The sequence below is a fragment of the Strix aluco genome, chromosome 19 (assembly GCF_031877795.1).
Source record: "Strix aluco isolate bStrAlu1 chromosome 19, bStrAlu1.hap1, whole genome shotgun sequence".
NCBI lineage: Eukaryota > Metazoa > Chordata > Aves > Strigiformes > Strigidae > Strix > Strix aluco.
Genome location: NC_133949.1, coordinates 11,951,841 through 11,970,605, shown reverse-complemented (window position 1 = coordinate 11,970,605; position 18,765 = coordinate 11,951,841). Strand labels below are relative to the sequence as shown.

At 41.8% G+C, this 18,765-nt stretch overlaps 1 protein-coding gene across 2 annotated transcripts in view; it reads right to left on the bottom strand.

Moving 5' to 3' along the window:
- Positions 1 to 8,122: 8,122 nt before the first annotated feature.
- The window catches only part of SPECC1 (sperm antigen with calponin homology and coiled-coil domains 1), a 100,870-nt gene continuing 90,227 nt past the window's right edge, over positions 8,123 to 18,765 (bottom strand). For both annotated transcript variants that reach the window (XM_074844771.1, XM_074844772.1), the window contains 3 exons: positions 14,869 to 14,985; positions 13,984 to 14,043; positions 8,123 to 13,236 (listed from right to left, as the gene is read on the bottom strand). In XM_074844771.1, coding sequence (XP_074700872.1) covers positions 13,147 to 13,236; positions 13,984 to 14,043; positions 14,869 to 14,985 — 267 coding nt within the window. In that variant the 3' untranslated portion in view covers positions 8,123 to 13,146. The remainder of the gene's footprint in view (positions 13,237 to 13,983; positions 14,044 to 14,868; positions 14,986 to 18,765) is intronic.

Genomic DNA, 18,765 nt, shown 5'->3' with positions numbered 1-18,765 from the left:
TTTTTTTCCTCCCTAAACACACAGAGTTAAAGAGAAGAGTAACAAGCACTGAAGTGGGAGTGTCTCTGCTTCAAAGGGACACAGACATCTTCTGGGTATCAAGAACAGGAAAAATAAAGCAGATGCCAGACAAAAAGTTCACCTGTCTTGCTGCTACAGGCACATCCGTCATAGTGACTTTGGCAACGCTTCATTGACCCAAGAGAGACGAGGTGTTGAGTAGAACTGGCTCTTGGGTAGTAGAGGGTGTTAGCCCTGCACCTCGTGGCTTCACAGAGGAAGCAGCTGCTAGCCATCCCCTGCTGTGAAGAGGCAGCTCCATCCCAAAACTGCCCATAGAGGGGGGTGACTGGGGAATAAGGAGGAGAGCCAGAGGCAGTGCCCAGGGCTTTCTGAAAAAGCCTCGTTTTGGAGTACAGGCTGTGGCACAGTCCCGTGCCGTGGCACGTGCTCTTTTATGTCCACAGAGGCTCAGAGGTTCTCTCTTCCTCCAGACCTTGCCAGCACAGCTCAGCACAAGCCTCCACACACATCTCCCCGGGAGACACTTCCATTTCTAACCTCTTTTCACCGCTTGTCTCAGCGAGGACTATCAGCTAAGGGAATGACGGGCGCCACTGGTGATCTGCAAGGTGGACATGAGGAGCTGGACAAAGAGCTGGCTCCTGTCTGTCACACGGCCGTGTCTGACTGTCAGGGCAACAGCCCTCCGCTACAACTTGCTAAATCGGAACCATTACCCTAGCAGAGCTGGCACTGCCTCACGAACTGAATCCCCCATTACCACTTGAGTCTTCACTAGTACTTTTGAGTTGTTTTGCAGGACAAGACAAAGCTTGTCCTGAACCTGACTCCACAGAAGGATTCCCAAGACACAATATAACATATAAACCATGCAGCAGGTACAAAAGCCCTCTTCAAAGTGGTACTGCCAGTGATGGGCTGAACTACACACACAGTCTACGCAAGCTAGGTGAAGGGATCGGGATTTTTGAGGCTAAATTGGTATGCAGGCAGGTGAAACAAGTATTCAGCTCTGCCTGAATAGTTATTGCCTGCATTGCTGTGCTGAGCATTAGCATGTCAAAGATTCCAGATGACTTCTGAAGTAAACAATGATGGAGGTGAATAGCCAAAGGTGAGGTTTGCCACTACATGGCTGTAGGTGTAGGTGTTTTTCTGGAAGAGACTGGGAAAGGAAAGCGGAGAGTGAAATTCCAGAGAAAACTATTTCCATACAGGAGACTTCAGTAAGCCTGCAAAATCCTTGGAAAACAAAACAAAAATTACAGTAAGATTGTAAACTGCAAATCAACAAACTTGGATTTTCCTAGTCCCCAGGGTCATTGCCAGGTAATAAATATATTTTATCCTGGAATTTAAAACTGGTGCTTAAATTATCTGCAAGAACTCATCTTGTAACAATGCAGGTGTGTGAATTCTTTATAAATTGTGGGTTATATCTTACACCTTTCATTGGAAAATAAAAAAGTCGCCACAAGACTGAAAAAAATTAACTATAAACAGCAGTGAAATTAAAAAGAAAGGATTTTGGCCGAGTGGAGGCAAGGGTATGAAGATACCATTTTGAAGACATTTTTAATTTATCTCTGTGTTTGATTTTATTTACTAACCACCTTCTATGATGAAAAGCCAAGTACCTCTTCCAGCAGTATTTTAAAATGAAAGCTGCAGCTCAAGCCAAGAGCGTATGAAGCCCTACAGTGCTGAGCCCTGGGTGCAAGGTCTCACCTGCACAGGGCTCCCAGCTGGACTGGACCCAGTTGTCTCGTTTGTGTTGGTGGAGCTGGTACAGCCAATTTCCCAGAGAAATCAATAGGAAGCGTTGTTCCGTTTCCAGGCCAACATCAGTAGGGGAAAGCCCAGGGTGAAGCTGGACAGGCAGCGATGCCGTTTGCAATTCAAACAACCTGGGATTGCTTCATTCACAGCTAGAGCTGCTTCCTGGGCAAAACCCTCACAACTTCATGCCCCTAAGAAAACAAACTTGCTAAGTGTCTGCTCCACAAGCCTGACTCAGAGCTTCGCTCCCATTCAACACCTCATAGCAACAATAAGAAGTGATTCTGCTCCCTGCCAAACCCTGACAGTGCAGGGAAATGTGCTTTTATCCCAAGCTTTAAAGCCATTCTGCTTTATGCAAAAATGTGACATTTGAAGCTCTAAATGAATCCAATGAGAAGACTTGAATTGGTGCAACACAGCTGCTCTGAATATGGAATTATGCTCAAATTCTAGCAAAAAGCTAGATTTAATTCAAATACTTCAACCTGTGTTCTCTGTACAAGATGGATCCAAGATTTGAAAATACCTGTTATTCCTATTATTACGATTATCTGCAACTGTCAGAGGATAGCTGTAGCATATAGAGAAGCCATGAACCTGTGGTGTCCTGGGTCCCAGCTAGAGCTCTGACAGCCATCCTCCACCTCTAATAGCTAGTCTCCCTTCAGAGGCAGATCCATGCAGGTCACTCAGGGGTTTAAGGGCAGCTTAGCTGTGGCAAAGGGAAAAATGCAGAATACACGCAAAATAATTCAAATCAGCCAATGCAGAGGAAGAACGCAGCCATCCTGTCCCACTCTGGCTCCACACTCAGCTGCCAGCAAATACTGAATTTGCATTCAAAACCTGTTTGAACCCCAATATTTTTATTACAGCCCCTACTGTATTGCTCTATCACAAAGCTACAAGATTTTTCTGGTTTGTCCAGTCTCTGTACCTACTGGTAAAAGTACTATGTAAACCTAGTGCTAAACATCGTTAAAGCCCAAGAATTTGGTTAGTGTGATTTCCATCCTTGCAAGATTTTTTTCAGAAACCCTCCTAGCTTATTCACTATGAAGGCAATGTCTTAATCACCGCTGAAGGGGAAGAACATGGACCGTGCTATCCCATGGCATTTTATTATTAATATTACTAGCCCCTTTGCGAGCTTCAGACTGAACTCTCCCTTCCCAGAATGGCTCTCCAGGGCCTTGGCAGTACAATTGCTCCCAAGGGCTGAGCTATGCATATATTATTATTATTGCTGTGCTATTCAGACACGTTGGGTTGTCTGGACTGAACACTAGTAACTGCATTATAAATAAGCAAGAGGCCACACTCACCACTTTCACTGTAACTGCCCTGGCTGCAGTTCTTATTTCGACAAGGAAAATAACAGACATTTTATAACTGAAAAAGCCAAGCAGAGTCATGGTGGTAGCCTCACCTCCCAGGAACTTGATCCTGTTAGAACGTATGTCCTCCTGAATCACTAACCCGAGAAGTTCATTCGCTTCCTTGGTTAGAGTGTGGGAGTGGTTTACTATGAGAGAGAAAGGATGAGCTGTTTGAGAAGATAAAAATTAACAGCACATCAAGGTGGATCAAGGGTTTGAACTGCTATACACTCTTTCTTTTTTTAAGGCAAGAGAAGTGGTAAAATGGAGCTTTGCACAGAAGGTGTGCAGCTGTCTGTGTGGAGCAGGTTAGGAAAAGCACTTGCTCCCATGTTAATTCTCTTAACCTTGTTACTTTCTCTTTAACCGGGTTAAACTCATGATGCGTGGGTAAGGATAAAACCTCGGTCATTGCTATGTACTTAAGAAGGGACAGCAGTTCACATTCTAGATATGTGAATAATGTTTACCCACATGGGCATTTTACAGCTTTCATCTTCTTCCTGCTATGCTCAATAAAAAACCCCCATTGTCCCCATAACCTGACTGCCATCTTTTCTGGGTGACATTTACTTCAGGGTCCTGCTACCCAGAGTTTGTGCCTGTAGTTTTCCAGCATCAAATTCTGAAAAACCATGCCTGTGAGACTTCAGCCACTTGGTTCTTACCTTTGCAGCTCGCCAAGCCTCCATGTCGAAGACTTATTCTTCTCATATTGCTTGTGCTTCTTTACCATCTATTATGGCTTATATTTTTCAAGCACATGGATAACCAGGACAACTTCTCAGCTAATGCTCACCTGCACTGACTTCCTGTTCAAACATCACTACAGCTATTGCAACCTAAAAAGAGGAGAGATACAAAGTCGTTATTTTATATATGCTGGTAGTTGGACAGCCCAAGGAGATGGGGTAAGATGCTCTGGAAGGTGGTCAGTATGGGGGTCAGGAAGGAACTGCTTCCTGCATACTGCAGCTTACATCCCATTTCCTTTCTCCCGAGCCACGTGCTCTTTGAAAAGCCAAATAGAAAACGTGGCCATTCTGAATTACAGCACTACAGAAACTTCTGCTCTTCCAGGAAAAATTCTGGTGATGGTCTCTAGAAAGCATGATGTCTCTGAAGATATTGAAGCCCAGTGGCTCTGGGAGGACCTGCTAGGAGTCAGAATGGCCACTCAAAGCAAGCAAGCAGGGTAGTTCAGCAGTTCTAACAGAACCATGATCTGAGGTCCCATCCATTTAGGTATCAGGAGCCTGGGAATTTTGGGTAAAATGAGCATTATTAATGATTAAGGGGAGACATGAAACGATTGTCTCAGAGATGGGGGATGCTGAAAAATATGCTAATAAACTTCTGAAAACAAGTTTCCTTTTCATCACGTCATGGAACCACAAATGGGTTCATGTAGGTTGAAACCACGTTTGTGACGAGCACACCTGCCTCAGTTCCCATGGATGGTCTCTGACCACTTCGAGGACGCAAGACTCCTAGTGCTTATTCTGGGCTTTAGACTACACTGTCTGTGTTGTCTTTGGCTTCAAATATAGATCAGGCCATGGCACTTTGCTTTCATCTGTCTCTGCCAGGGGCTCCAATCGAACATGAACCTCAAAATGCTGGAATCCATGTTTGGAGCAGGTCTGTGTGTTCACAGAGAGGTCTTGGTTCATGGTGACATCAGAGGCGCCGTGGTGATACAAACAAATAAAAGCCTCTCCATCTCAAATCGAAGAATGTGCACCAGTCATGAAGAGAATTATTCTTTCCACCCCAATCTATGTTCTCTAAGCATTAGGAGACACTTGGCAATGAAAGCAAACTAAGCAGCCCCGAATCTTGTCTTCTCACCCCATCTACAAACAGCCACAAATAATCCTGGGAAAATACTGGCCTCGATTCTCATTTTCAGTCTCTTGCTGAATCACTTGCAAACATATCCACATATATTACCCACTGACAACCTCCACAGAGAATCCAGCTTTTCCCAACAAATAAATCAAAGCATCTAGAGTATACTCTGAAGAGTTGAGACAGCACAGCCTGTAAGCATCTAACAGCTTACTTCAGAAATGGAAACTCCAAGTCCAGCAGTAACAGACAGCAGGTCTTCGGAACCAATTGTTCCTAAGCAGAACCTATTTTCTGAAAGATGACAAGGGAATTCACAGACATTAACAGTTGCAAATAGCTGAATAGAGCAAATTCTGACAAAAATAAAAACTGTCTTACATCATTTCCAATAGTAGATCCTGATTGCTGGGCTGTTCATTTTTGCTGGCTTCCCAGCATACACTTACCATGGCAAAGGCACTGGCACAACTTAGGTAACCTGCTGAAGTCAAACAGCAGAGCAGTGGTTTAACGTAAATATTTTTTATGAGCAGTTGTTTGGCTGAAGCTTTGAGTCACAGTCAGTGATAGCATGACTTTGTGTTTTGTAGCAATTACAGTTCAATCAAGGATTATGGGGAGAGATTTTTAAAGAGCCAACAGAGATATCTTGTTCGAACATTTGTTTAAAACCAAAGCAAACACAAACTAAAGTAGCTGCAATAACAAGGTATCTTGCTACCCACTGGTATCTCCATACTGTACAAAGAACAGACTGACAGCAACGTCTCAGGAGATTCATATCTCTATAGTCAGAGAATGGGACTGAGACTTATCACATCCAATTTTTATTCACTGGTCTTTAAAGCAGAAAGGATTTTTGCCTTTGCAAAATCTAGAGTCTATCCCCAGCTAAAAATTGCTGGGTGCTACCAGACATGAAGGATAATGTCCTACAAGCATACGTAACACTGATTCATGGAAAAAAAACCTCCTAAAAACCTCACTTATTGCTGTTACTGCAACACGCAGACAGATATTGCCAACTTTCTGTCTCAGCCAGGATCTGGTTGGGTCACAGGACGATGGAAATGAGGTTGTCAGTCACACACAGCTTTGAATGTCAACCTGTAACCTGCTCATGTTACGTGACAATTTCTACTTGTGTCACAAATACAGGTGGGAAGTCTGGATACATCAGAGCGTTCCCTGAGCAGGGCTAGACAACCAGGAGTTCACCCCATCAGCACTAAACATCACAAAACCAATCTGCTCTGATTATTAATTAGTTCTATTATAATACTGCATATTAACTCTAGCTTGTGGTTGGAAGCTGTACAAACTCCTAGCAAATACAGCTGTTGCCCCAAAGGTTTTATAGCTAAAAAAGACAAGGACAGACAAAAGGAGAGAGAAAATAGAACAAGAAAGGATTGGGACTTTAGACAGCAGACATGAACTGCCTTATTCCAAGGTAACACAACCACTGAATTTAAGTATTCAAAGTCCCACTCTTTACACTTTAAGCATAATACGAGCCTGTATTCCTGGTGATGGTGAGATTTCCAGATAGCAAGACAGGGCTGGTGCTGAGAATTCCTTTGCAGAAGACAACTGAGGTGCAAATATTGAGTCTAGTGTTTCCTAAGTGAGCTACAGCAAACCTTCAAAACAAAGTGCAGTGGCAACTTGAAAAAAATAAGGAACTTGTTTGCCATTTCATGTGGTCATACTTTGTCCAGGAGATAAAGCTACCCAGATCAGCCAAATCATCAAAACAACGTTGCTTTGCCTGTGACATTGCCACAAGAAAGGATCAGCCCAGCAGTAAAAATCCAGGGCTGAAACATGATACTTGAGTGAGGAAAGGCAAAATAGTTTGGATTATGTAAATGAGAACTTTTTCCCATAAGGTTTCATCTACCCAGCGGGACACAAACATACCCGAGAGGCTTGAAGAGATTTAAATGCCCATTTCTTTTTATCTGCTTGTTTTCTTTGCTGACTCAGCGATTTTGATTGTTCTAATATTGCCACTACCATCATGAGATAAAAGCAGCCTCTGTGAAAAGTATTCTGGAATTTGATCTCAGCATCTTTGAAAGCTCTGTCTGTAGACTGGATAGTGGCTGGAGCACAGCATCCATGGGGCTGAATTCCCCAGCAGCAGAGGCAGCCTCCACAGCCTTCTCTGTGCAGGGATACAGTCTAGAATCCTTTACTCCATGGAGAGTGTTTATAATAAGTGTTCCCATGAATGTCATTGCTTGGCATTCTGGTTTTGACAGGGAGTCATTATTTTTGCCCTCTTTTCTATAACTCAGCCCTACCTGAAATTCCAACACCAACTTCATTTTCCCTCACAGCGTCACTAGTCAGGTGGTGATGTTCAGTCTGCAAGATGTGGGCTCAAGCAGGATGCTCTGGCTTCCTTTCAGAAGATCAGCAGTTGCTAGTCCCCTCTGTTGCCAGGTCTGGTCACTGACACGCCAGGAAGATTTCAGTCTCCTCCGGTGGCACGGTTTGTTTCACAGAAGAGCAGAGGAATCTCTCCAGCGCCGTGCACATTCCATGCCCATCTGCGTCGTGCACAACGTCCTGTCGCTATCTACAGGGTGGACTGTACTCTGTGAGCTCTAACGCATCCTGCCTCTTGGCTTACTAGTGACTTATTTTTACACTTACTTCAGTCAGGAGTCCTTGCTTCCACTTTTTGACTACTTCTTTCTTAATCCTCTAGTCATTTAAGAGCTCCTCATGCAGAGACGTATTGGTCTCTTCTGTGTTCTCACCTTGCCTTTGCACCAGGATGATTTCCTACTGTCTCTTCACTACTATTTGTTTCAGAAACTGAGAGATCTCTTGCACTCCTTTACCCCCAAGATAATCTTCTGAAAGGCATCCAAAATGCATCTAAGTTACTTAAACAATGGAACTTGATATATTTATGAAAAGAAGCTTCTGACCAAATTTTCTTCGCTACCAGTGTAGGAGAATCAATAAACCATGAGTATCTTTTAAAAACTCTCCTGGGAGTCCTGTTATCCAGAAGACTGCAGAAGAATCTCTTTTGTATGTAGATATTTGAAACGTGACAACAAACATCAGAAACAGAAAAAGATTTATTAGAAATATTACACAGATTTTTGCATCATACATTTTAATAATGTTAATCTTTAAATATTAGCATGTCCAAATCTGGCAATGCCTAGTATATACATTCTAATGTGCTCTTTGTATAAATTAGGTTACGATGTAACATCTGTACCCAATAGAGAAAGCTAAAAGTACTTGACTGTTAGAGGTGATTATCCCATATGACAAACTCAAGCCTGGACCAACAATCAATAAAAACATTGTGTCCAGCACTGCCCAGTGGAACTTGGCACACGTGCAAGTCAAAAACATAGAGACCATCAGTTGAGAAAAATGTTAATTGCAGTTCAGTTATAAGCTTGATGCTACACTATATTGGTGAGTGAGTCTAAATGGCACTGGAGTTGGTAAAAACCAATACAGTCTAGCATAGTAGAAGTTATTGCTGGGTTTAAAAATGTCTTAATGCTCAGTGCCCTGAGTCTTTTTAGGCAAAAGCCCTCTTCTGACAGGAAAATGCATAATCTCATCCCATACAGGCTCTGCCTTTTATCAGATACACAAGGCACAGCTCTGCAAGCAGCTGGCCCTGTCAGATAGTTCCTGCTGGAAGACCCGGTACCGTAAGCACAGAAAGATGAGGGAGGTACAAACAAACTAATGAGCCAATGCTCGTATTTTCATTCCCCTCCCTGAGGAAGGGGGAATGTCAGTGAAGCAAAAAGGTAGATTTTGAAGAGTTCCAGGTCAGGAATCAAGCAGGGAAGAACTAATCATTCTGCCAGCGTGTGCTTACTTGGTCTGGACAGAAAACTTGCATGTAACTGGTTGCACATATGAAACGAGAAAAATCTTAGAGAAGACCCGTAAAAAACAACTTCGAATTGCAAAAAGAAAACCTGCCAAAACTCAAAGAGAATGTGTCTCACCGAGAGGAAACTGGAGAATGTGCACAAGTGAAAAATCAGTCTGCTTAGTATGGCTGCCTTGCTGCAGCACAGGAAGAAACGGGAAATCTTTGTCCCCTTCGCATTTCTGTCACTGCCACCACAGGCACAGAAAGGGGAACCTGGCAATGGCAGCAAGTTGTGCTCTCTTCCCTCCTCACCTTCTAAGATCCACCCCAGGATGTCCTCTTAGGAGAAATGTCACTCAAGATGACAGTCAGTAAGGACTCTCAAGCTGACAGCCTTTGCTGTCCACAAAGGCCAAGGTATGTATGTCCCATATACGCCCCACCCCTCACACGCTGGACTTTCACTCCATGCAGTTTCACCGCGTACTTTCAGAAACAGCTCATCAGCCTTTCTAGAAAACCTTCTTAGAGGGCTGACTCTGGGCTCACTTCTCAACGCCTCTGTACCTTCCCAAGCCATGAATCAATTTGTACCTTCTATGTCTCACCAGAAATTCTGGGAGTCAGATTGTATACTTTTCACACGCTAATCTCCTTTCCTCTGTAACAGCTATAGTACAACAGCCACACGATGCGATATCCCTCCATGGAACGTCACTGAAATCCCCATCCTAACCATTCTTCTCACGTGCTCATCCAAAATCAGCTATTTGGTTTCTTGTAGTCTGGCAGACTACCCAAGTACACACATACAAGCATGTGCAGGTATGTTTAAGAGTGACTGTATATTTAGGGAGCATATGGTGACATGGTGGAGAGATTTCATCTGCCTGCATCAGGGAAAGATCCATTACTCCGAAGAGGCAAAGTCAGAAAGGATTTAGGCAGCTTAGGAAAACCGTTACTGACACAACACATTACACCATCCATGTCATATCATCACATGTTCCAATCTAGGACATTTTCAGAGGATTCTCAGAACTTCTATGAAGACTATCCCAATACCCTCCAGCTTAACTTAATTAACAAACTCTGATTTTAAAGGCAGCTAGTACTTTGATTTTGCAGTTCAAATTTAAGATGTCTTACAAGGGCCTGTAGACTTTCTGAAAATCAGGTTGGTCTGCAGCATCTTTTGTGGGACAAATTTAAATTTATGTTCAAATTTTAAGGCAGCATGAAAAACATGAGTAATTTTGGAAAATCCAGGTCTAGAAATGTAACTGTGCAAGGCTCAAAAGGAAGAAAAATACTGTAACAGTTAAATGAACAAATAAACAATATTCTTAATCCCAAAAAATAACCTGGAAGAGCATCTCTCAAAGTATCAGCATTTCAAAAAGATGATCTGCAGGTTTGAGGACTGAAAAGTAACATTGAGCAAATGGTGAAACTGAGTATCTTCTTCCCTACTGACAGACAGCTCCTTGTTCTAACTCCTAGATAAGTAAAAAATTTTTAAGAATATACCATAAAACTGGGTAGAATTAGTGTTTGGTCTGTGCTACTGGGAGACATGGGAGAATAAGCTGCAAAGAGATGACAGAAACATTACTTTGCAAAAATAATTTAAAAAAAGCTGCTAGATCAAACAGAATGGTCTGTAAGGTTAGAATAAGTCTTGGAGAAACAGATTAGAATAAATGTCAGAACAGTGCTTGAAGCAAATGATACTGACCCATTCGATAACATATTCAGTGTACGTCTGACAGTCACAGGGAACACACGCTTCCAGGGACCAGAGGGTTAAGATTATCTTTTTCAGATCAAGTGGAGCCCTCTGACTTTGAACTGTTTACCAGACGCTGGGAATTAAAACAGTTTTTCTCATCCCTGCAAGTGCCCAATCCAAAGCCCACTGAGGAATATGGAATTTTCTGTGTTGACTTCACTCTGCTTTGAACTACAGCCCGTTGGAGAGCATTGGGATCTCTGCCAACGGACACCTCAAGGGAAAAGAGCCTGCTGCATCCACAAGGCACTGGAGCTCTGCAGCGTGACCGCCTTCCTAAACCAACTCTGCTTAGCAGCTATTATTCTCTTCCATCTTATCACATAACAGGAGACTTGTATCTGAGAACACTTAGAGCAACTCATCCTATGTTCTCTAGGGATGACAGAGTGCCTGCTGAAAATTACTGGAGGGTTAATTCAATCTAGAAAGCACTCTCCTGCAAAGTAGTATCTCTGGCCAGCATTTACAACTGCTTTCTCACAGTATAGGATGACACAAAGAGTGCAAGGGCACCGTAAGTGTGTGTCACTGTCCTTTTTTATCACACAGACTCTCAAAAGATTGGAATCAGACTTTCCTGGGTGCGATGGATTAGAATAAATGTTCGACTAAAACTAAGAGCAAGTGATGCTTTTCTTCTACTGTGAAATAGGCACACACTGCATTCCTCCAAATTCCTTTCTGTTCAATACACTCACTGACCTTGGCCACTGTCATCTATCCCTTAATTCTGTATTTTGCTGTGAGAAAATCAAGAATACTATTTTAAATAGTGTTTAAAAAAAACAAACAACAAAGCCAGAAGCTGAGATCAGCCACCTGCAAAGCCCCAGAAAACCTGAAACCAAGTTTCTTCTGTGAAATCACTTGTTTCTATTTCATGAGCCTTTTTTCAGGAGTTAAGAGCAGTAGGCATGCACTATTATTTTTTGCAAGAGAGAAATGATCCCTAGCTCCCTATGATTAACATTCACAAAGCATCAAGTCTGGTCACTGGGTTAAACATGCTAACTAAACAACAACATTCTTCTACCAGCATAATCTAAAGCAGGTAGGCAGCCTTCTAATGAGGTCCTGTACAAAGCACGCTCTCCAAGACCTGCTCCTAAAACAAATTAAGCAGCCTGTTTGATCCTGCTATCCTTGGAGACAAACAGAAAATTTAACTTCATGAGGTGAAATAAGAAAAATGGTATAACGGAAATTAAACAGTATCTTTCAGACATTTAACTAACAGCATTGTTGAGCTGGAAAGCTATTCTCTGGCGCCTTAGAGATTTCCAGGACACAGAGAGGGGTTCCAGTTACATTTTTTTGTAACTTGTGAAGTTGCAACTTCCATTGGTATGAATATATTACTGTGTTCCTTTACAGGGTAACATCACTTCCATGTAACAGTGCCCTGTGGACTACATTTTATTGGGCAGGGCACAGGCTGTCTCAAGATTCATGCCCCTACACAGCATGTGCGATTTGTGCTGATTGTACAGGATCAACACAGAAGAAAGAAGTTACTCCACTCAATCCACAAAAATATGGACTACTGAGATGTATTGCTTAGAGAGTCATCACCTGATTACTGGCACCTTGCAAACTAAAGCTAGTAAACTGCATTTGCAATATCCCTGTGATAACTGTGCCTGCACAGTCAGCTGGGAAACTGAGCTCTGGCATCCCGTAGTAATCAAGTAATGAAATTGTAGTAATAATCCTATTTTTCCTCAAAGAGATTACTTCTGTTTGATCTGAAATGAAGTCCTGGCATCTAGCAGGAGCTTTCAGAGTTCTTTCACTAACTGTGATGGAACAGAGTGTGGTTTCTGAGTTACAAATGATCTTGTTATTATCCTGCTGGTTAAGCTATGACAAGCAAACTAGTATACTTATTGGGTGAGATGTGTGAGAATAACTCAGGTTAAGGTTCTACACACTTATGTGCATCTGTCATGATGTTTTACAAAATATATGGAGGCAAGAAAACAACATGTATTTGGGATGAGTTAAGCACATTTTGGCAAGAGCAGCATTTTTGTGAGCTTTTGTATTAATATTAATCTCCCAGCCTCCCTTGAGTGCCAGCATAGTCCACACTGACTTAGAACTTCACTTTGTAGCAGGTCTCCTGTTAGTGGAGTCTGGTTTGAGGCAAACATTGTTTAGCACAAGGGATCCTCTTCAGAAATATCCCACGCATGTTTGAAAATGTTTTGCAATTTCCCTGTGGGAATAAAATTACAGATAAATTTGGTTTGTATAGATGAATGATGGATATTTATTTGGTTGCAGTCCCAGATGTAATCAAAATTATGGAAGAGCTTTCTTTCAAACTAAGAGCTCAGGTTGGTTGTGGAAGAGGAGCAAGTGGATTTTTAAAGTGATCGAGTGCATCTGTAGCATTCTTTGTTCTCTTCCCCACTTCTGTCCACCTCTTGCTCTGCATCTCAGGTCTCAAAGTACTTGTAAATCTGGGCGACGTACTGCATCACACTCTGCCAGTCTGGCCGGTCTGTGTACATCATCTCACTGAGCTCCTGCACAGGACAGACATGTTGTCAAAACTTAGTCAAGCACCACCACCAGGAAGATCACTGGGTCCTCTGAGTAGCTGTGGCTATTGAACACTACTTCTGCTTCCGTTCCAGAGCTCCTTAAAGCCACAGGAAAAAAAAAGTCCATGGGAATGATCGACTGGCCTAGTGCAATTCTGAAACTCGTTAACAAACTAGTTAAACAGCCATATCCATTTTACATCCTGGAAGATTTCTTCCATCTGCAATCAAAGATCAATTCCCTATATAACTTCATTTAAATGGCTGCTTCTTTGCATGTTTGCATTTAGCTCAAGAACCCTGTAATATTTTTCCCTTCATATTAAACTTATCTCTTCCTTGTCATCATATTGTTGATTTTTGAAAAGGCTTTTTAATTATTTAACAAATTATCCGTGTTTCTTAAAACACTAAAACAAAAAGAAAGAAAATGGTCTAACAGGCAAGTCTGCCCATGAAAACAGGAATCATCTGCAATCGGCTTCCAGGAGGAGGACATAATCAATACTCTCATTTCAATACTAGATGACCTCCAGAAGTTCCTTCAAATTATATTAATTCTATGATTCTACACATTCTTTCTGGAAGCTCTCCGAACACTATGAACTTTCAGAGGTGGTAGTGCAGCCTTTCCTAGCACTACTTGAACATTTTCAGTGCAAGCTGACTGACTGGCCACATGGCAACAAAGGCTTTGGAACAGTGTATGCAGCAAAGAAGGTTACTCACCAGGCTGGGTTTGATGCCTACACTTTCAGCAGCTTGAAATGCCAACAGCAGATTTCTTTTCTGTAAAAATAAAACAGAAGTTCAAAAGGATTATCATCAAAGTATGATTCCTGAACCCTACCTTGCACCTGGTTAATCAGTAAGTTTAAATGAAACACACTAGGTTCAATACTTTCACACAGATGCTTTTTTGTATTAGTAAGGTATACTCACAAACAAGTTCTTTGTCTTTGAATAGTTCATCTACTTTTGGCCAAGCCACAGCCCTGTTTTTGACAAGTAGGTTCTTGTAAAACTGATTACAACTGGGCAAAAAACCCCACTGAGGTTCTGTCTTTATTATGAGTGAAAGGTTTCTGAAGAGGTGTTAACTAAGGCTTTCCTCTATATGGTATAATTTTTATTGTAATAGATACTAGCTGTCTGAAGTAAATCCAGGTTTCTCCCCTTTGTGAGGGTCTTTAGAATGTGCTTACACGGTCTGACTTTCAGATACATTGCTGTCCAAGTAGTTCCATGAACGATCTGTCTGCCTACTGATCTAGCACTTTTAATGTGTGCTGCTCTAGCCTTTCAAAAGGGATGCTGTCTTCATGTTTATCCACAGCACTCACTGGATTCAGGCAACTTGGCACTAACTCTTTCTCCAGTAGTCCCTGCATTTCTCTCTGGGAGCTCACTGTTGGTTTCCTTCCCCCCTTCATCAAGCCTGTTTGATTTGTAACTTCTCAACTGACATCTCTTACTGTTGCTCCCATTTACTTATTTTGCATCAATCAAGATCAAGATCTTACAACGCTGTGTCTCCACCACATACCCATCAAAATGGATAATGTTCACCCTGAATTCTGCAAATGGTGTAGGAGCAGGTACAACGAAACTTACTTTATCCTGGCTGTTGAGCTCTTGGTAAGGAATATGTGCAGGCAGATATGTGTGCAGAAGAGCACAGAAGGCCAGCCCATCACTCCAGCTGCTGCTGAAGTTGGTAATATCAATATTCTGTAAGAGAAAACATGAATCATCTCTGAACAGTGCTACACAACAAAAAAATCTCCAAACAATAGTTTTTATGCAGTCATGAAACAAACACTCAAGAGTATTAAAGGAACATAGGTTTACATTTTCCATTCTTCATTCTTTTTCATGTCAAGTTGAAAGATACCAAGTAGGATGGCAAGTTTCAAAGTCCTGGATAAGGGACTGTGAAGGAGTTAAATGTTTTTCACACCAGGCCCCAAACAGAGAGACTCTCTCCAATGCTTTCTAGAAGGTGAGAAATAGCATGTGCAGAATGTGCTGCCGCTGCAATTTTCTTGAGCTGGCAACAGGAAGGACTTTATCTGGAGCCTTTCAATGGCAGAAATATGATTTCCCCAGCACCTACAACTGAAGTCACTGGTATTTTAAAATGGTGTTTTGTAATTGATTTTATGCTTCCTTGTCTCAGGATGTGTAACAGAGGGATGGATTTGTAGAACGATGAGACAGTGTAATCAGTGTATTTGACTACTGTTATCTGATTACACAGCAAAGACATGCTTTAATGAAAATGTGTAATTAACAATTATGACTTGATTCAGCCCCTTATCAAAAGTGATATCGAACCAATGAAATACTAACATAGTCCTCAAGCCCTAAATAATGTGCTTGCTTGTATGAGAGGGAGGCTCAAACTTGGCAACAGCAATGGCTCAATGGGCAGCTTGCCAAGAGCTGGGCAGATGTGCCCAGTTTGCAGTCATTGGCATGAATGCATGTCTGCATTCTCACATTCTTTATCAATGCAGCATCTTTCATCTGCATATCACAGAGCACTTAACAAAAGGCAGATAAAGAATGGGAAGTCTGAGATACAGAATTTAATCATCTATCCCAATTCACAAAATGAGCCATAAGTAGCTGAGGAGAGAACAGAGGTTTCCTGATGCTTGCTCTCCTACCACAAATAACTGTGGCTCAGACATTGGTACAAAGTATAATACGAGATCCTTATGGAACAGAAACATCAGAAATCTTTAAATCTTGTCTTCACAGATTTCCTAACGTGACAACAAGACTGAGTTTGCTCACAGAAGCAATGTTTCAGGGGGCATGGATAGATTAATAGACAACTAATTGAGGTCCCAGAGCTGAGCTAGAAAAATCTCTGACTTGCCTGTAGCAACACTCCCACCACTGCCAGCTCCAACAGGAGGGCAGTGAAAAGGAAACATTTGGAAAGAAATAGTCTAATGTGGCTGCAAGTTTAACTGGCCAAAAACCATCTTCCTTCCCCTTGTTGCTAGAGGGTGGGATTCTTCTTTGCTAGTCACATAACCTATTACAAGGGTGCACTCAGTGCACAGAGGAAACCCAGTTTCCCTACCCATGGCAACTGAAGTCCAGAACGTGCTGTGTTCAACAGGTGGATTAGTGTGATTACAGAAACAGAAAGTGTTATTTTAAAATCAGCCCATCTGTAAAGAACTCCTTTAAAATACAAAGATTACTGGGGGTACAGAGTGCACTCGGGGTTCTTCACAGGGACCTGCTTGCGAGGCACAGCTGTAGTTAAACATACACTTGTGGCCCAGTTCTGATCCTGTGAACAAGGTGACCTTTCTAATGCTCTTGTTTGCACTGACTGGCCATACGAGCACACTAAGGAATTCTCATGGTTAAGTTTTGCTGCTGTAGTAGCAGCTGTAGTTCCAAATAGCAGCTAAAAACAAAACAGTGAACTAAGTGATACTGCTTAGAAAAGTAACAGCTGCTGGAGCATGGAAGGCTCCAGGACATGATGGTACTGTACCCTCTCACACATCGATGGCAGGTGTGGAGCTACCCTCAAATCATTCTCACCAGCCTCTCTTCTTCTGTGCTGAACTTCAACTCAGACTCTCTGCCACTTCATTTTCTTTATTTAGCTATTTTCCGTTTTCTTTCAAGACTCCCCAAAAGACAAAGCTTTTAATGCATCTCTCATACAAAAGCTAATGCAGATGCACTAAAACCCAGACAGGAAGTATTTTAGCATATGCTCTTCACTTACAATGCCTCACTGCTTAGTTGTCCAACCTGGACTTTGTCCAGTCAGACAGGATTTCAGGTTAGTAATAAATGTCCATAACCAAACATGACTCAAATTGAAGCAGTACAGAATATTGCAGGTTAAAATACTCTGCCTGCAATAAATCTACAAGTCTAATGGACTCAGAAAGCAGGCCATCAGCAGCAGACATTACCGCACTGCATCAGCCACCACATTGTATTTTGCTCTATTAACATCTGTCAATGGAGATAAAAGAAAAGTGATGTAGTGGCTGAATACCATCACAAGAAAAAAATAATTTGCTCTGAAATCTGTCTTGACTTTCCTTAATCCATGAAGCTGCACCACAGAAGTCCAACTTTGTTATGGAATTGGCTGAAGCTGGATTACTTTGCTTTCTTGATGTTTCAGACAAACAAGTTAGTTACTATTTATCAATCCGCAGTTAGTGGGAAAGGACTGACTGCCAAATTACAGAAGTGTTTTTACTGAGGCCAATACATTTTATCAGCGAACGGCCTACCATCAAATGCCAATATTCTCATTTTGTACGATAGAAATGGAAAATGGAGGTGGTCCTTTCCCGTCCCCCCGCCAAAGGCCACAGAAACAGGAACAAACAAAGCCTTAGTTAAGCAATAGGACTAGATAAAGAGGCAAGTCATGTTTGTGTGGGAACATGATATCCTATCTTCATTTCCATGATGCTATTATGAGACACACGAGATACAAAACTGTTCCTTCCTATGGTATTTCACCAGCCCAGCATCAGTTTGATAATTTTACTCGTCTTTGTAGTTTTAACTATACCTCCCATCTAACAATATCTAGAGATAAGAAGTGCTAATATCAACAGTAAATCAGAACTATGTCCAAAAATCCTATCTCCAACAGCATAGTCCAGCCAGTCATCTTCAGTAATCCTTGGATCCAAATCTCACAAACAAGCAAAAGTTCAAGGATGAGGTTCTGCTGACAATACTGAAACAACAGATGAAATCTACTGCAAAGTGGTATTTCATGATCAGAGAGAAACTCAAATCTGAATTTTTGTCCTAAATGCAAACCCAAAGTGAATGTTTGAAGGTTCAGCTCAACTGTTCAGTTAATAGTACAACAACAAACTCTTAGACATACTTAAAGCCACTTAGTTGTCATTTTCATATCCAACAAGCATCAGTGACTCGTGCTTTTTTCCTTTGAAGACATGCATTTTCATTTCATACGTGGTATAAACCCCTCTCTGGCATTTCATCTTGGATTCTGTGTTAACTACTTTTCAATTTGGGATATAAAGACATGGTAAATGCAAAGCGATCTGTGTTTTACTACACTGCAGGTTTACTTGTAATACCTCCCCACTACACCACACCAAGAGGAATTAACTTAAAACAGAGGCACTCTGATTTCTCAGAACTCTGGCTCCACTGAAGCCAGGAGAAAAAGAAAAAAAAAAAAAAAAACAACAGGAAAACAATTTAGGGAATGAACACCTTGGAAACTATTCACTTCTCTTGATTATTTTGGCAGTGGAACCTGTCTCAGTCTGCCACACCTCTCTATTTCTCAACACACATGAATATGTGGGAGCTATTTGTGTACAGGCTGGTTGTTAATATACACTTCCAAACTGCAGGATGGAGAGTTTGGTGATTTCTCTGTCTCCCAGTGTGCTTACAGCAGAACCTCCAAGCTCTGAAAAAACTGCATGTGGCTTCTCATGAGAGGCCTAGAAGTTAACCTATATA